The 17,331-nt window shown below is 50.8% G+C and overlaps 1 protein-coding gene across 3 annotated transcripts in view; it reads left to right on the top strand.

Annotated features, from left to right (window-relative positions):
- Positions 1-17,331, top strand: part of NHSL3 (NHS like 3) — a 76,282-nt gene that overhangs the window by 41,506 nt on the left and 17,445 nt on the right. The window contains exon 1 of one of the 3 annotated variants that reach the window (XM_077337369.1): positions 12,537-12,800. The exons of the other annotated variants lie outside the window; for them this stretch is intronic. Coding sequence (XP_077193484.1) covers positions 12,743-12,800 — 58 coding nt within the window. The 5' untranslated portion in view covers positions 12,537-12,742. Of the gene's footprint in view, positions 1-12,536; positions 12,801-17,331 lie in introns of those variants that run through there. 3 annotated transcript variants of the gene reach the window in all.

Genomic DNA, 17,331 nt, shown 5'->3' with positions numbered 1-17,331 from the left:
ATAAGGCAGAGAAAGGTTTCCAGAGGCTGCGAGGCAAAGTTTGCTTGCAGTCAAGGATGAACAAGCTCCTGTTATGGAGGAGGGTGGAAGAGGTGTAATTTTTATCTATACCCTCTTAACTGTGCCCCTTCTTGCAACTATTTCCAGGATTTTGAAAGATGATCCCAAGAGTCTCTTTAAGATACATGGGCATCATAAGTATCCCTCCTTGAGAGCCAGTGAGAAGAAGAAGAGTTGGTTTTTATACGCTGCCTTTCTCTACCCAAAGGAGGTTCAAAGCGGCTTACAATCTCCTTCCCTTTCCTCTCCCCACAAGAGGAGAGGAGGTGGGTGAGGCTGAGAGAGCCCTGATATCACTGCTCAGTCAGAAAAGCTTTCTCAGTGCTGTGGCGAGCCCAAGGTCACCCAGCTGGCTGCATGTGGGGGAGAACAGAATCGAACATAGCTCGCTAGATTAGAAATCCGCACTCCTAACCACTACACCAAGCTCAGGTGTAATGGTGAAGAGCAACAACCTCTAATCTGGAGAACTAGGCTTGATTCCCCACTCCTCCTCCACTACAGCCGGCTGGGTGACCTTGGGCCATACACAGTTCTCTCAGAGCTTCCTTATCCCTACTTACCTCAGTGGATGTCTGTTGTGGGGAGAGAAGGGGTAGGCGATTGTGAGCTGCTTTGAGATGCGTTCAGGAAGTAAAAAGCAGGGTCCAAAAAATTCCAGCTCTTCTTCTCTTCCTCTTCCCTGCTGGAGATCCATCTCTGCCATGCAACAGGAATACGTCTGGTCCTGACCAGAGAGCATCTTGCTCCTTCAATTAGGAAGCAGACGGAGCTCTTGTATTTGATTTTAACTACAAATTGATAACAGATGTGTGCAGTTCGAGAGTTGAACATCAGCTTCTACTGTGACACTGCAAGGAGACGTGGGGTTACCATCCTTTACATAGCACCCCTCTTCACTGTGCTGCTCTGCACATTGGTTGCTTGAGCTGCAGGCCTGGCTCTGAGCATGTTCCAGGTCAATTGGGCCTTTGCCTTGAATGCCCGATTGCGTCCTAAGCAGGGTTGGCCCTGGTTAGTTTTTGAGTGGGGGACCACCAAGGTAATCCAGGGTCACTTCACAGGGGAAGGCAATGGCAAACCACCTTTGAATATCTCTTGCCATGAAAACCCTACAGGGTCGCTATAAATTGGCTGCGATTTGAGGGCCGTTCTTCCTACCAATAGAAAGTTGTCTGCTTTTGTGCAGGCCGGTTGTGATGCAGTCTCTTTTCATGCTCACAATTAGTTGTTCCGCCCTTGCAGGCTCAAAGTATAAGCGGACTCCTTTGGTGGGAAAGGAAGTGCATTTCGTGCAAGCTCTCTATGGCTCTTGATCTGGGACCCTGACCTGTTTATGTAATGTTGCAGGTACCAAGTGCTCATCATATGTGCTATTTTGGAACACGCTGCTTTTTATAGCAGTTTAGTCTTGGCTGCAGGCTCTGTGGATATTTTGCTTCCCACCTATAGACTTGTGCTGGAGGGGAAAACAGACCAATTGCTGACTGTTAGGTATGCTTCTGTGGAAGAGAAGAGCTCAAAGAGGGGCTGTCATGTCTATCTCTGGTGGAAATATTGCATCCGTGCTATGCTGTATCTTTGCTTTCCGCTGACACTGGAAATATTCTCTGGCACCAGGCTGGTGTGCAGTAGACTCTACATGTATTAAGTCAGGGGTGGGCAAACTGTGGCCCTCCAGATGTCCACAGACTACAATTCCCACGAGCCCTTGTCAGCTGGCATGGGCTCATGGGAATTGTAGTCCATGGACACCTGGAGAGCCACAGTTTGCCCACCCTTGTATTAAGTCATGGCACTATCCACTGACTGTACTGTCCTTGGGGTTTCATCTCCTTGGAGATCTCCATGTGCTTCTCTCCTTGTGCTCACCCCAAGCAACTTTTCCATGCTAGAAAGGGCCTTCCTAAGTGGCAGGGCTTCCTCGTGCTTTCAAAAATTGAAATCACTTTGGTTTTTGCCACCTCCCTCTGTCTGCCAGTTCCCACTCCACTCAGGAAGTCTGCATTTACGCTCAAACCTGTTTGACGGCTTTTGAAGGCGGGATGGTTGGAAGAGGCTGGCCCAGGGAGCAGTGGGCCTGGAGGACCTGGAAGGAAAGCTGCAAAAGGAGATGCCAGTTGCATTATGCCTAACTTGCCAGTCAAGCAGCCAGCAAGCAGATTTGACAGGTGCCAGAGGGGCGCTCTTGCTCAGGGCCCTTCAGCCTATGGCCACAAAGGCAGAGCAGGATTGTGGAAGGAGTTCTGTCAAAGCTGGCAGGTTTGCACTGGGTCTCTGCAGATCCATCTTCTTCTCGGCTGCCCTGTTCTCCCAGCCAAACAAAGATGGAAGTGGTCTGTGCATTGCCTCACAGCAGTTTCCAGCTCCATTTGTCTGCAGCTTTTGGTAGCCACTCCCGTGTGAAGCTGTGATGGCAGGTTTTTGTTTATAATGGGAGTCCAATACAGAGTGATCTAGAGCAGTGGTCCCCAACCCCCGGGCCAGAGACCGGTACCGGTCTGTGGATCAGTTGGTACTGGGTTGCGGCTCCTCCTCATCCTCCTCCCCAACTGCTGCCTCGGGGGCTGCCCTGCCACTCTGCCGCCAGCTCACCTTTGGTGCTCTCCAGCAGCCGCCATGGCTGGGGCTCCCCCTCAGTGTGGCACTGCGTAGCTGCTGCTGGCAGCGCCCCCAGTGGGCGGCGGGAAGTCAGGGGCACCGGCAGGAAAGCAAGTGGAGCAGGGGCTCTGGCGGCAGCAACGTTCCTCAGCAAAAGACTACCCCCCCCCCCGGGCCTCAGTAAAATTGTCAAGTGTTGACTGGTCCCTGGTGATAAAAAGTTTGGGGACCACTGATCTAGGGGACCCCTTCACTCTATCCCAGGATCTCACAGGGTAACCTTGAGTCAGTCATGCTCTCACAGCCTCACAGGGTTGTTGTGAGGATAAAATGGAGGAGGTGATGATGATATTGTAAGCCACTTAGGGTTTCTTATAAACATATATATTATATATGATTAAACACCATCAATTTTCAACCTGCTCACGGGGACCCTTTGTGGGGTAAGAGTACAAAAATACTGATAATAGGGAGGGCAGGTAATAAGGGTGCCAAAAATCCCATAGATAAGGTAGCAGGCTAGTCTGATGGTATTTAGTCTATCGAAAGTTGCTGCCCGGATCTGGATGGTGCAGGCAAGACCCACAAGGAAGTCCAGGCTCGCAGAGACAGGCAATGGCAAACCACACGGAATGTCTCTTGCCTTGAAAGCCCTACCTTCAGGATCTGCCTGGCTGCCAATTGCCATTTGTCAATGAGGGGTCACCTGTGGGTGCCAGCTGTCAGTTTCCATTGTCCTTCTGTGTATTGTCATCTGTCAGTGGAGAGAGGGCCTGGGAAAGCTAATTGATTGTAACTGTTTTTATTGCTTTGCCTTGTTTGCTTGTTTGTGTGGTCTAATTGCTCATTTTCTCTTGGGAGGATGGAACTGTGGGAGGGGGGAGCTTGGGGGCTATCCTTGGGTCAGGACTAGTTCGGGCACTTTCCCCTGGGAATGCCGGCAGAGCCTGCCTTTTCTCAGAAATGGGAAGCCCGCCTGTTAGTTGGGGGTGGAGTTTTGGGGGTTCTGTGGATCAGTGTACAGCCTATCAAATTAGTTTCAACAAGAATAATCATGAGCTTTCAAGATTCTGGCTTCGTGCAAATATCTGGAAAGCTCAGCAGGCCTGAGCGGGCCCAAATTGACACTTACCTTTTTGTTGACACTTGGCTTACTGGTAGGTCAGAACTAACACTCCACAGCCTTGCCCCTCTATATAAGTAATAGCCTGAAAGATGAGAGTGGAGACAGCATTTTTGATAGAACTGAAACCAGTCAGAGAAAGATTTCCTATCCCATGGACTACGTGCAGCCTTCTTTTGTCCCTTGGTTGCTGCTGATCAAACATACTTTGCTGGGTTGCAACAGAATACAAGAACTTGCAAAACCTGCTTAGCTGGGCCTTAAAGGGCTCTCTGTATGTGTGTACAGCAGCTGAGTAGCAATTCCTCTTTGAAGCCCCCTTCAGCTCCCCAAAATAAGTAATCAGCTGTCTCCAGGATGGGATGCCTTTGGTGAATGCTTCCTCCCCAGAGGCCTTTTCTTCTTTTTTTTGTTTTGCTTCTCCCCCCTCCCTCCCTCCTGCCTCATTTTTCTCCCTAGTCAGTCAACTGAATGAGATGCAAAGGCGCTCTGATGGCTACCATGTAGAGCTGGAACATTGGGGAGCTGCTAGCGTTGCTGAGGCTGGGGTCCAAGCATGCGGGTTCCCCAGAAAGCAACAGAGACTCCAAGGCCTATTCCGCACACATAGGATAATGCACTTTCAATGTGCTTTGGCAGCTGGATTTTCCTGCACAGAACAGGAAAATCTACTTCTAAAGTGCATTGAAAGTGCATTATCCTCTGTGTGCAGAAAAGGCCCTGGCCTTAGGAGTGTCAGTAGAAAGTGACCTGAGGATAGAGGAGGTTATGTTCTTAACTGGGAGGGGAGCATCACAAGCTCCTCAGAATCAGCGGGGCCTTAAGTTACCTGATTGCTGTAGCTCAGGGGTCCCCAACCTTTTTCAGCCTGTGGGTAATCTGGAATTCTGATACAACATAGTGGATGCAGCAGCAAAATGGCTGCCCCAAAATGGCTGCTGTAAGAGGTGGGGCCAGCCACAAAATGACTGTGACAGCTCACGTTCAGTAATACAGTGTAGAAGATCTTTGTGCTATGGTGACTGCTGTTGCCAAAGCAAGATTTAAAGAACTCTGCACAGCCAATCAGAAGCCTTGCTAGGCAAAAGCCCTCCTTGGCCACACCCACTTCCTAAAAATACTCAATGGGCATCAGAAAAGGTGCTGGTGGTCACTTTGTTGGGAACTCCTGCTTATCTGATCTTTGGGGTGCCTTTGGTTATCTCTCCTACAAAGATGGCTTGACCTGGGTGGCTAAAGTTTACCTGTTAGCTCTCAAAAGCTAAGCAGGGTTGGATGGGAGTCTGCCAAGGAAGAGAAGGGTTGCTGCACAGAGGTAGGCAATGGCAAACTGCCTCTGTTTGTCTCCTGCCTTGCAAACCCCATGAGACTGCTGTAAACTGGCTGCGGCCAGATGGCACCTTCTACCACCAAGACGTGCAAAGTACCCTAGTGCAGCCCAGCCTAGCCTCTGCTTCCACAGAATGCAAGGATTTCCTCATCACTAGATCGGTCCAGGATAACCTGATCTGCTCGCGCTCATTGACAAATTGTTTCTATCGCACCGTTTTTGGCATCCAATAAACTTTGGACTCCTGACCTCATCCGTGCTGGATGGTCTCATGACTGCTGTTTCAAAAGCACACACACGCACACACACCCCTAGCTGTTTTTTGTTGCACGTCACAAAAGAAATCCCTTGCGCTGTCTTTTTTGGCCAGGTCCAAGTGATGTGATGCATCTGGAGTGGAATGTGTTGTTAGAACTGCAGGGCTTGGGGGGTTGATAAAGCGTGCAGGCAACAAACAACACATCTGGTCCAAGTGCCCTGTTGTGTAAAATAACCTTTGTATGTAAAGAGGAACATGCGAAATTCGCAAGGCCTCCCCAGAGCTGACCTTTTGTGGCAGGGATTTCCTTTGACCGGAGCACCCCTCCCAGGCTAGAACTGTCTGTATTCACTGCTGCTTCTGGCCTGCTGTTGGCAGGAAATTTAACTGGGAAGCCTCCGGGGAAGGGCGGGGTATAAATACAAGAATAAAATTAAAAATAAAGGATAATGTCAGAAGAGCAAAGAGGCTACTGGTGGGGAATGTGCTTGGAGCAAACAAGACTTTGGCCTGGAATTCTGTGCATGTAGCTGTGAGTTCCATGTGGTGATGGAGCCTTGCGTGTTCTAGAAACCTTGGCCTACAGTGGTCCCCAACCTTTTTGAGGCTGGGGACCAGCGGCAGCAAGGAGGGCGATTGCCCAGCATTGCGCATGCACGGCCAAAAACACGCATGCGCAAAAGTGCTGCACATGCATGTTTTCAGCCGCGCATGGTACATGCATGCATGCGCTATGCGCGACCCTGCTTCCCTCTCCCCCCCACAGTAAGAAGCTTGACGGGCCACAGTGCCAGGGCCTTCGCGGCCCGGTGGTTGGGGACCACCACCTTACAGAACCTCATCAGCCCAGAACAACCTAAACCAGGGGTTCTGGCAGGGGCTCATGGGAATTGTAGTCCATGGGCATCTGGAGGGCCGCAGTTTGACTACCCCTGTCCTAAACGCTGCATTGGGATGTAGAGGTAGGTGTGCACAGACTTAATGTCTACCTGATACCTGGCAGTTGCATGTGAGCTGACAGGATAAGTCCACGGATCTCCCACTTGATGATGACTGTAGGATCGAGTCAATGGTGCATGTGAGAATGCGCCATCAGGGGCGTACTTGTAGGGCAGCAGTTTGAGCTGTCCATGCGTTCCCTCTCCTAACTTGGCAGGGCCTTGGCCTGGCATTCCTAATAAGCTGCTTTCAGGTGTCTCTGATCATGGCTCAGCCCCCTGCCCCTTTATGGCTCAGCCCAGCCACCCACCAGGGAGGTTGCTGTTTGGAAACACTCTGTAGGAAGGGTGTGGGGCTGTTTGGTAATCCAACACCTTGTGTATATGTAAAATAGCTTCAATGTTCTTGGTTTCCCCACCCCCCACTTCTCCTCCTCTTGCCCCCAGGGTGGTGCGTGAGCCATCATAATAGATGGTATGCAATAATTAATGACAGCCTCTGAAAGTCAGCCGCTATAATTATCCCCATATTGCGGAAGGGAAGACTGAGGCTGAGGAGGGGTTCACGTAAGACTATCCTGTGAGTTCCAGAGAGAAGCCTGCAAGCTGAGCTTCTGCTATAAACAAAACGCTGACGCTGCCCAGGCATCATTGCGGAGGCTGGCCATGGCCTGTGCCTCCTGAGAGCCCTGCACGAATTGCACTGGAAACAGGAAACAGGTTTGGCTTTGGACTTGAAGTGCCAGAAGAACTGCCCTTGGCAGGGTTTTGGTGCCATGGTGAGTTCAGTCGGGATTTGGCCTTGGGCTCTCAGCCAGCTGCTGCAAATGGAAGCGGCTTAGTGCGCAAGAATGTTTTCGGGATGATGCATCAGCTCTGCCTGAGCATGTCTTTGGCAAAACAAGAGGCTGAAAAGTGAAGGTTAAACAGAGCAGGAAGCGAGCAGCTATTTGTGGACTGCATTTTGCCTCTTCCTTTTGGTGTTCTGGTGTCAAATCAGTCTCGGAAGATATTTGCAAAAGAGGTAGCATCGATTGCAGGGTGTGTGTGTGCCTATAGCGGTGCCCTGTATAGATTATGATACCTTAAAAAAACCTTCAGTTTTCATGAGTCAAGTGGGAAGGATTGTATAGCTTCGGCAGGGCAGTCTCCTTTGGAGAAGGACATAGAAGCAAATCAACACTCTGTACCATTTTAATCCACCAGCCCCAACCCCACCACCCCGTGTTCTGGGAGGCATAATGAGGACACTGAGAACTGTCCTGCAGAGACTCCTGGTCTCCCCACCATCGACCTGCAATTTCAAGGATCCTTTGCAAGAGGGTGTGAGACTTAAACCTGTCTGCAGTGTAGGCACACCCTCTTGAGCAGGGAAGCCAAAGCCTGCCTGTCTACAGAGCTGCAGGCTGCAAGACGACCTGGGTTGTTCTGAGTCTTTCCAAACAAAACCTACCCAACCAGGCCTCAGAATCCAATAAGCTCCTAATGCATGTCAGAAGGCAGGATGGCAGCAACCCGGCAGAGAGTCTTCTGGCACTTAAAAAACCTGTGCGTCTATTGTGGCAGGGTGTTTCCAAGCCCAGAGCCGGCATAATCCGAGGCACGTGAGTGTTGTGCAGCCAGGGCGCGAGAGATTCCCTTGCTCCTCATTTCTCTGTGGCAGCAGATGGGGAACGGTTCCCCTGTGGAAGGCGTCTGGCAGACCCATAGCCTCCAGATTGGCCTTGCCTGCTGGTGCCTGCCCAGCTTGTGTGGCTATTTTGAGAATGCCCCTGACGTTTCCAGAGAAGCCAAAGGCTACGCATGTGAGCATTTGCACCCTGGTCGGCAGCTAGTACGTGAGCATTTGCACACACCCTATCTCCGATGCCTGTCCTGTGGAAAGGAAACTCCGGACTGGAGTCCCCCAAGATGGGTGATTGAAGCCTGGAGAAGCGGCAAGCAACTGGGTGTGCAAAAGCATGGGATGGGAGGCGTGGCCTCAGCCTCAGCCTGACAATTGGTCCATCCGGTGGCTAAGACGGCTGTTGCTATGGCACCCTCCACAGTCACAGAGTAGGCAAAATATGACTCGAGAAGCATACAGTGAGGAGGGCCAGTGAGCTGCATAAGGGCCGATGAGCAGAGTGCTTCGATTCTGAAATGGATTTGGGGAGATGCTTCAGTATTCTGGGAGGAAGGGAAGACAGCAAGGATGCACCCCCAGAAGTCTGTTTCCCAGCTCTACTCTTTCAAATGCTCTCTGCGGAGATGCCTGCAAACGAACCCAAGGCCAAGCACGCACTGTGCACTAGAACTCCGGCTTCTTCCTGCCTTTGGACGAGGAGGGAGGCAACTGGAGTTGCAGCTTTCCAGAAGGGGGTTTGTTAGTGGCTTCCACTGTATCACCTGACCGGGACTCAGCCTCTCTATGAGCCAAGCAGCTGCAGGGAAAGCTCAGCCAGGGCAGGGTGGGAGGAGGAGCAGCAGAAAGCCAAGTACCCCATCCTCGTAGCATTTGACAGCTTGCCTGGTAGAAAAGTGAGTTTAGGTCAGTTTCTGCCAGTGGGACTGCATCTCGACGGGCCACTTCAGATGTTACACAACAGCACACCATGGATGCTCATTGCACTAACCCTCAACATGGAGCCCCAACTAATCTTGGGTCCCTCAGGGGTAATTCTTGTACAATACGAGGGTCCTGTTCCTACAGGTGTTCACTCAAAAACAAAGGTGCCTGATGGGTGATTCTCTGCAGGGACCTGCTTAGCATTTACAGGCTGCCTAATTAACATGGAATTGAAACAGAGGCCCTGAGTTTTGCTTTGGGTCCTTCTGTAACTCTCTGAGAAGAGCAGGATAGCAGGAGAAATCCGCTTCAGTTCCTTGTTTGTTTGCATGTGGAAGGTGCCTAAAAGATGGAGACGTGAGAATTTAGGGCCTGCGTCCATCAGCGCTGTGCTGAAATGCTGCCAGACACCTGTGCAGCCAGTCTCCAGAAGAGCTTTCCGCATGCCTGCGGGGATTCTCTCCCCTCAATGTGGGCCCCTCGTCCGGACCCCACCACCGCCAGACGGCCACTGCTCCAGAAGAATGAGCCGGCCTCCCTTCTGTCTCCAGGCCCGGCAGCTGCCCCGGCTTCTTAGAGTTTTCCTTAAAGTTATGAAAAGGCCCTGGCTCTTGCCGCATGCCAGATGGTATGCCCTGACCTGCCTGTGTATCTTTTCTCTCTCTGATGAATATTCAGCTGGGGATGAAGGGTGGGAGCTTTGCAGAGAGATCAAGTGTGAATGAGCTGAATTTACTCCAAAAAGAGAGCTGGGGATCGGGGGAGAGCAGGAGAAACAGGGCCATACAAAGTGGAGCTACACCCTTCTGAATGTATTGGTACACATAGACTTTTAGAAAGACATCTAGTTCAGGTTGGTGCACCAAACATAAATGGGTTGAAGGCCAGAGCTCCCCTCTAGCAGGTACACAGTGGTCACACCTCAAATATTTCATCACAAAAATAGGACCAAGAGCAAGTTTGAATTCTGAAATGTTCTTGTTGCCCACCCAATCCTGATGTAAAAGAGTTGTTTTTTATTCCCCACTTTTCTTAACCAGAAGGAGTCTCAAAATGGCTTACAATTGCCTTCCCTTCCTCTCCCCACAACAGGCACCCTGTGAGGTATGTGGGGCTGAGAGAGCTTTGACAGGACTGCTCTGTCAGAACACCTCTATCAGGACTGTGACTAGCCAAAGGTCACCTGCATGTGGAAGAGCCGGCTCACATGATTAGAAGCTGCAGCTCTTAATCACTACACCAAAGTGTGAGAGTAAATTAACATAGAGGATCGTGAAAAGGGTTAACAGATTCCAGAGATCAATATGAAAAATCAGCAATTTGGATTAGTTCCTATTCACTTGAGATTAAATTGCCTGGGTAACATCTTTGGTTCAATAAAGGTGTCTACACAGGAGAGTAATGAGCAAATATATAATCAATTGCTTCCTCTCCTTTCAAGCATGGAGGCATCTTAGAGCATCATCTTCTTTGAAGTGGAGTATTTGGCTGTCTTCACCAGCGGAAAACATTTAAATATACCATTCCAAACTACATTGCATTATATGCCCCTCTTTCAGGGTTTGCATCGGCCGAATGTACAAAATGCCCATGAAATAATAGCCTGTTGCTCAGTGAATGCTATATATTTAGAAATATTAAATGTAAAAAATAAAGTGTAAACTTGCTAAGGGATATAAACATATGGTGTTTTATGTTGGGGAAGGAAGAGAAGAAGTTTACTTTGGTCCCCCCAAATATAGCAATCCATTGATTGTGAAAAACATACCAAGTGTAACAGTGCATCCCTCTTGGGGGGACAAAATGGGAACCGCAGTCAAATGCGGATTCTTCAGAATCCTTTCAAATGTCAGAATGCTCCCCCACCTCCACCTCCACACACCTGTCCTCTGACTAGGCTTGGGGTGGTGGGTGCTGCTGCCTTCCCCTACAGAGCCTTCCTTGGTGGTTTCCCTTCCAAGGACTGACCCTGCTTAGCTTCCAAAATCTGGCTGCTTCCCTCCTGAAAGGCTAAATAGCGAAGTTGGAACCTTATGGTTTAGGGGGGGGGGGGAAAGGAAACTAAGGGGGGGCACACACAATATTAATGGTATATAAATTGTTGTATAGGGCGGAAAGAGTAGATGGGAAAAACTTTTTCTGCCTCTTCCCTAATAGAATTGAGGACACCCAATAAAGTTGACTCTGGACAGATTAAAAAAAAACATTTCTCTATATAAGTAATATAACCTTTGGAATTTACTGCCAGTAGGTGTGGTGATGGCTGTTGAGGAATGAAAAGGCACTACATCCTTCACCTCTACAGAGGCAGCCAATGTCCGAATAGCAGTTTTAGGAGGCAGGGTCAAGTTGTTTGCTGGCCCTCTGGTTGCCCGCTGCATTTAACAGGATGCTGGACTAGGTGAGCTCCTAAGCTGCTTGATCAGGGCTCCCCTTCTGCTCTTAATTTAAACAGTCACTTGGAGAAAGAAGCTGACCCAGGCCCTGAAGACAGCCCCAGGCAACTGTGTGGTGGTTTTGCAGGCCTGACAAAACCACTGTGCCTCTCAGATTAAGCTGTGTGTACTGGGTGCTTGTTAGCAGTGGTGGAAAAATCTCTCTGTTTGGAAACTTATCTGGCTGGCTGGCCCCTGGTCCCAACAGGCAACCAGAGTGCTACGTTACCTTCTTCCCCCGGGCAGGCTGATCCCAGGCACTGCCGCTTGCAGGAGCCGGTTTGCCCTGGTGATTTGGTTCTCTGCCATTGACCTGGTGCTGTGGGGGTTGGGGTGGTTGCAAACCGGGGAATGAAGGGGCATTTCACATATTACACAGGGACAGAGAAGTTGCCACCAAAAATGCTCTTAATGGGGAGCTAATCCTAATCTTGCTTCCAGTCCATACATTCATTACTAGCATGGTGTAGTAGTTAGGAGCATGGACTCCTAATTAGATGAGCTGGGTTCCCCCCCCCCCCTCCATATGCAGCCTTGGGTGACCTTGGGCTCGCCACAGCACTGATAGAGCTGTTCTGACCGAGCAGTGATATCAGGGCTCTCTCAACCTCACCTCCCTCACAGGGTGTCTGTTGTGGGGAGAGGAAAGCGAAAGCGATGGTAAGCTGCTCTGAGAATCCTTTGGGTAGAGAAAAGAGGCATATAAGAACCATCTCTTCTTCGTGAGGCTGAGAGAGCTCTGTCTGAACTGTAATATCAGGGCTCTCTCAGGATCCACAAAGCTTTATTCAAGGTAGGAGCCTGCACACGAAAGCTTCTCCCTTGAACAAAACTTCATTGGTCTTAAAAGTGTCACTGGCATCCAACTTTGGCTTCAGACCCACAAGGCTACCCCCCTGAATGTATCATATTCCTGTCACTTGATTCGTGTAGGGGCCTGGCAGGGTGTTGCAGTAGTGACCTGGCCACCTGCTTCCTTCACCTTGCCAGGCATCAAGGGAAGACCAAGTGTTTGTGGGAATCCAGTCCTGCACACCTGTGTTAAAATCCAGGGCCGGCACCAGCCCGTCCTCCCCTCTCCTTCACAGGCAGACTCTTTTTTCCAGGACGCCCTAAACAGACGGTGCGCAGCCAGCGGTTTTCCAACGCGGGGGGGGGGGGTAATCTGACCCCGGTCATTGCGCAGGGAGGAGGGGCTTCTGCTCCGCTCTCAAACCAGCGGCGCGGGCGGGAGCGCCGACGGCTTCACCTCGCCGCACTCCCCGCGCCCTTCCGGGGCCCGTCGGCCGCGCTGGCGCCTCCCTCCGTCCCTCCCCTGCCCGCCCGCCCGCCCCGCCGAAGGATGCTGAAGGAGAAAGGGACGAAGCGGCGCGGTGCGTGGCCGTCGAGGGGCGGCTGAAGGCGCGCGGCGTGCCTGGCGGGCTCCGCGGCCCCTCGACGGGGGCGGGATGGTGGTTTTCCTCGGGAGGAACCTGCCTTCCCTGCTGGCGCTCTTCAAGAAGAAGGGTGAGCGGGGAGGGCGCCGGCGGCCGGACGCGGCTCAACTTCGCGGGGCTGGGCTGGCGCGGCTCCGGCGGCTTCTGGGCTGTGGCACGTCGATTCGGGAGCGCCCGGGGGACTGGGCTGCCCAGCTTGCTCGGCCGCGCAACTTGCGCGGGAGTCAGCGCCCCCCCCCCCCCCAGCGCCAGCTTTGGATTCTGGACCGCGGGCGGGGCAGGATTCAGCCCTGGACTGGACAGGACTGGCATGGGTGGGGGCAGCGGCTCGGTGATGGTCTGGGCCGGAGCGGGGCGTCCGCGGAGTCCTTGGGGCCGCCTCTGCCCCCCTCTCTATCCGGCGCGGGCGGCGCCCTGCCTTAGAGTATCTCCCGCCTTTCCCGGGCCCGGCAGAGGCCGGATTCCGCCCATTGTTAGCCCGCCGCCCCCCCCCCCCCCCCCGCCGGGTATTGCTGAGGCCAGCACGAAAGCGACTCGCCCGCCTGGCGTTGTGGGCCGGGGGGGGTGGTGGTCTGGCCGGGGCGGTTCTCGGGGTCGTGGGGGGTCCCGTGCCCCCCTTCTGCCGCCTCGCTCCGCCTGCTGGCCCCTTCTCCCCCTCCCGTCTCTCCTTACATTTTGTTTTTCTCGCCGGCCGCTGCAGGCAGAGAGAATGAGCCCAATCGGATTTGGCAGGAACTCGCCGGGTGGGGATGTTGGGGTGGGGAGGGGGCTGCTCTTGCCTCCTCTTTTCTCTCTGCCGCTCCCAGAGTGACAATGCAAGGTCAACCCATTGCCACAAGAAGCAGGAACATCCAGTGGTTAGAGCTGGCATGAACTGGGTAGGCTTAACCTCAGACAACCCCCCCCCCTTCCCCGCCGCACCTCAGAGTTGTCACCTCAGTCCTAAGCTCACACGATTGTCCGAGGCAAGGCTTTTCTGCCCCTGTAGCAGGGTTATGGCAATATTGGTCTACCTTACAGGGCTGTTGGAAGGGCTTCTTGGCCAATATCTAGGCTGGATACAATCTAAATTTCCCATCAGCAGAATGGATCTTTCCTGCCTTCCCCTGATCTCTAGGAAATACTGTTTCTGAGCAAAAGGAAATCCTGAGGCATAATTTTGGGGCGGGGGGGGGGCAGGAAGGGAGAATTGGTGAAAACTGCCAGTTTAGTCTGGATTTCGTTTAGTCTTTATGATTTTGAACATTCTGCATTTCTAAATATTGTAATATATATATATAAAGATCCTGGTGACCTTGGCTCAAATATAACCAACTTCATGGACTCATTTTGGGGATGTGGGTTTGTTACAGAGCTGTCCTTATGCCTTTCTATAACCTTAGTGGATGAGGGAGAATGTTAGGGTGGCCCTGCATGTCTCCCTCGTCTTTGGCGACTCGTCTGTAGAGATAGTCATAGGCAGAAAAGGATATTGCATATTAAGTCAGCCAGTACCTTGCACTGTTCAAGCAGGGCTTGGTCAAGAATCCTCGACCTTGCAAACCCCGTTCAGCCTGGGACAGACCAACCACTTGAGCATTAGCCAGTGGGCCACCCTGTGACAACTACGCTGGAGGGAGGCATTTAACCGAGGTTTGGATGATGGGGTTCAAGCACAAATGAGCCTTTGTTTTTGTTCCGACCGCCTACAACTCTGTGACTTAGTGTATTTTGATGATGAACTTACCGGGTACTCCGTTGGCAGAGTCCTCGTTTGGAGAGCCAATCCCGAATGTGAAAGAGAATGACTGTGTGCATGTACAAAGTTCCTTCTGGCTGGTGAGGCTCGGGTCTGTTTTTCGGGATGAATTGCAGGCTGCTGCACGCTCCAGCACTTTAGCTTGGAGGACTTGGACTGTGAGTCGTGGGGAGAAAAGCTTACCTGAAAGCTTAGGGCAAGTGTCAGTGGTCCAAGGTAGCAGTCATATGCATGGGCTGGAGATTTTTTTCTGAAAGCGGGCCCCAGCACCTCTTGTGCTCATCCACTAAGGCTGGCATCCAATGAATAGTCAGCCAACAGTATAAAAAATCAGTTGACAAAATCTTCACGGCTTTCCATGTGGATAGACAGTGGTTGCAAAGGGAAAAGCAGTGTTTTAGACAATATGCTTGCAGCCCCAGGCATTTCTGTCATTTCTGGTTGTTGTGCATCTTCTCTACTGGGTGCTTTTGCCATCTTGCATGTTGTTCTCCTCCCCACACACACTCACACTTGTGTAGCTTCCACAGAGTCAAGCTTCCACTGCTGTTGTCTTTGCCTTTAAGAGTGGAAATTATTGGGGTGGTGGAGAATCTGTGTTGTTTTGGTTCTGCCTGAGAAGAGAGGAGGGATGGATGCATGAATATATCAGAAAGCGGCTTCCTGAGTATTGATCTTCCTGCTGGGCTGAGAACAAAGATCTGCTGGGGGAGTGAATGGCAGAGTCCACACAGATGCTGAGTCAGCCTGGAGGGGTCTTGGCGACCTTGGACAAGCAATTCAAGGAGATCTTTCACGAGGGTGGTCCAGCCAGCCACTCGTAAGCAAGCAAACGCTGGCAGTCCAATAGGCAAACATGCAAAGATGGATTCTGGTTCAGTTCCTGGCACCTACAGCTGGCAAAACCAGGCAAGGGATCTGAAGGCTCCTAGCCTAGATGGACCACTGGTCTAGCTTTCTGTAAAGTGGATTCATGCACTTGCAGGGTATGTGAGATACGGTCTCATGTGCATGAGCAGGCGACTCTCTTTGTAAAGCAGAGTTCTATGGGAAGGATAGCTGTCCCTGCCAAGTGACAGCCCAATAATCTGGGTTCCTTACTTTGTCCTGGAACAGTCTCCATTCTTGGATTCTTCCACCCCAGATAATTTTCCCTGGAGAGAAATGGCAAAAACAATAGGGCTACTGGCAGAAATTCCCATGCAAGCAGTATGGCCAATAGACTTGGGAACAACCAGTTAATCGTTATCAGATTGTCTTCTTAAACCGGCAGGTTATATCTAAAGACAATTTTTTTTATTATGAGTTGAGCAGGTGGGTATGTTAGGATTTTGTAACTTATTTCTTCTATCTCTTAGGTGGCAAAAACTAAGATAAGGAATCTGAGAGTTTAAAAGTTAGCAGCCCTTTCTCTAGTACTGAGTATACATGCTATTTTGTTTTTAAGTAAGGAATTTATAATTTTAAATTCAATAAATATTCTATAGCAGCCCTGGGGGGCCCTGGCACCTTTGAAGGGGGCTATCGGTGGAAAAATGTGAGAAAGGGAGCCCAAAGGATTGAGGGGGGCCCTGGTGACTGACCCTTTTTGTCACATGGCTTCATTAATTGCTAAAAGGTTTGACCTTTGTCGGGGGGGGGGAATCATGTAATTTGTGTTGGCTTATATTAATGCATTCAAGGGAAAAAATGACCACGTAGGCTTCTCTTGGTCGAATGTTCTAGAAGTCTGTCTTGTGTATATATAAGTCAAGGTACCTTGAGTATGGCTAGTTCACTCATAGCCTAGGCCTTTTGTAGCCTGGCTCACTGCGCAAGCAGCCAGCCTACCCCACGGGGCTCTGGGACCTGAGGAGAGTCCCTAAAAGGACCGTGGCCCAAAAAAGGTTGGGAATGGCAGTTCTATAGTACAGTTTTATAAACTAACTTATAAAGGAATCATTTTACCTTGTTGAAGCAGTAAAATAAATTCAGGGTTAATTAGACGTAAGATACACATTCCAGTAGATGTTATTTCCCGGAAGTTCTGTCCCCATTCCCCAAAATGTTATTTTTCCCATTTCAAAATTTCCTTTTACATCTCTAGTTTAATGATGGGGCAGCTCTCAGAAATGTTCTGTTCTCAGAAATGCCCCTGTTAAAAACAGGGATTTTCCAGTCAGCCTTTCCTATGAATACACACGCGTGCCTTATAGTCACTCAGACCCTTGGCTTATTGAAGTCAGTGTTGGCTTTTCAGGCTGGCAGTGGCTCCCCTGGGTCTCAGGTGGAGGGAGGTCTTTCACATCTGGGACAATCTATGTGCCACTCACGCTTACCACTGTGCCATGGCCCTACCTCAACATTTCTGGTCCTACCACAGTGCCCACTGCTGTTTGCCATACTTCACCCACTGAAACACTTCTTTTATGTCGTCTCATTAGGCAGGTACAAGGTGCCTCACTGTTCCATGCAGAGCATTAGCCAGCTGTATTAAAAGAGAAATATACATTGCCACTGCAGAGGACTAGAAACTTGTTCCTTTTAAAAACAAGAGCGCTGATTCTCGGTGCCAAAATTTTAGGCTGGAAAGCCAAGCGCCAGCCATTTGTGATTTGCCAGCTTCATCCCCTGGCAATTTATTTCTGGTGTACTTTTCTAAGAGCTCCTGGCCGGTGTGTTTGCTCTGCCCGTCAAGACTGCCAACGTGGAAGCATGGAGAATGGTTTCATGGGTCCCAGGAAAGATGGAGAGACGTGATTGCAGATCATATTGGGGAGGAATTACTCCCAGTAGGCAGAAAATGTTGGGGTTTTCTTCTCTGGTGCCTTTCTATACTGTCTTATTGATGACATTTAAGAGATTACCCTTTTCTCTCCTGGGG

This window comes from Paroedura picta, chromosome 5, assembly GCF_049243985.1.
Source record: "Paroedura picta isolate Pp20150507F chromosome 5, Ppicta_v3.0, whole genome shotgun sequence".
Taxonomy (NCBI): domain Eukaryota; kingdom Metazoa; phylum Chordata; class Lepidosauria; order Squamata; family Gekkonidae; genus Paroedura; species Paroedura picta.
This window is presented reverse-complemented; position numbering and strand designations above follow the sequence as displayed.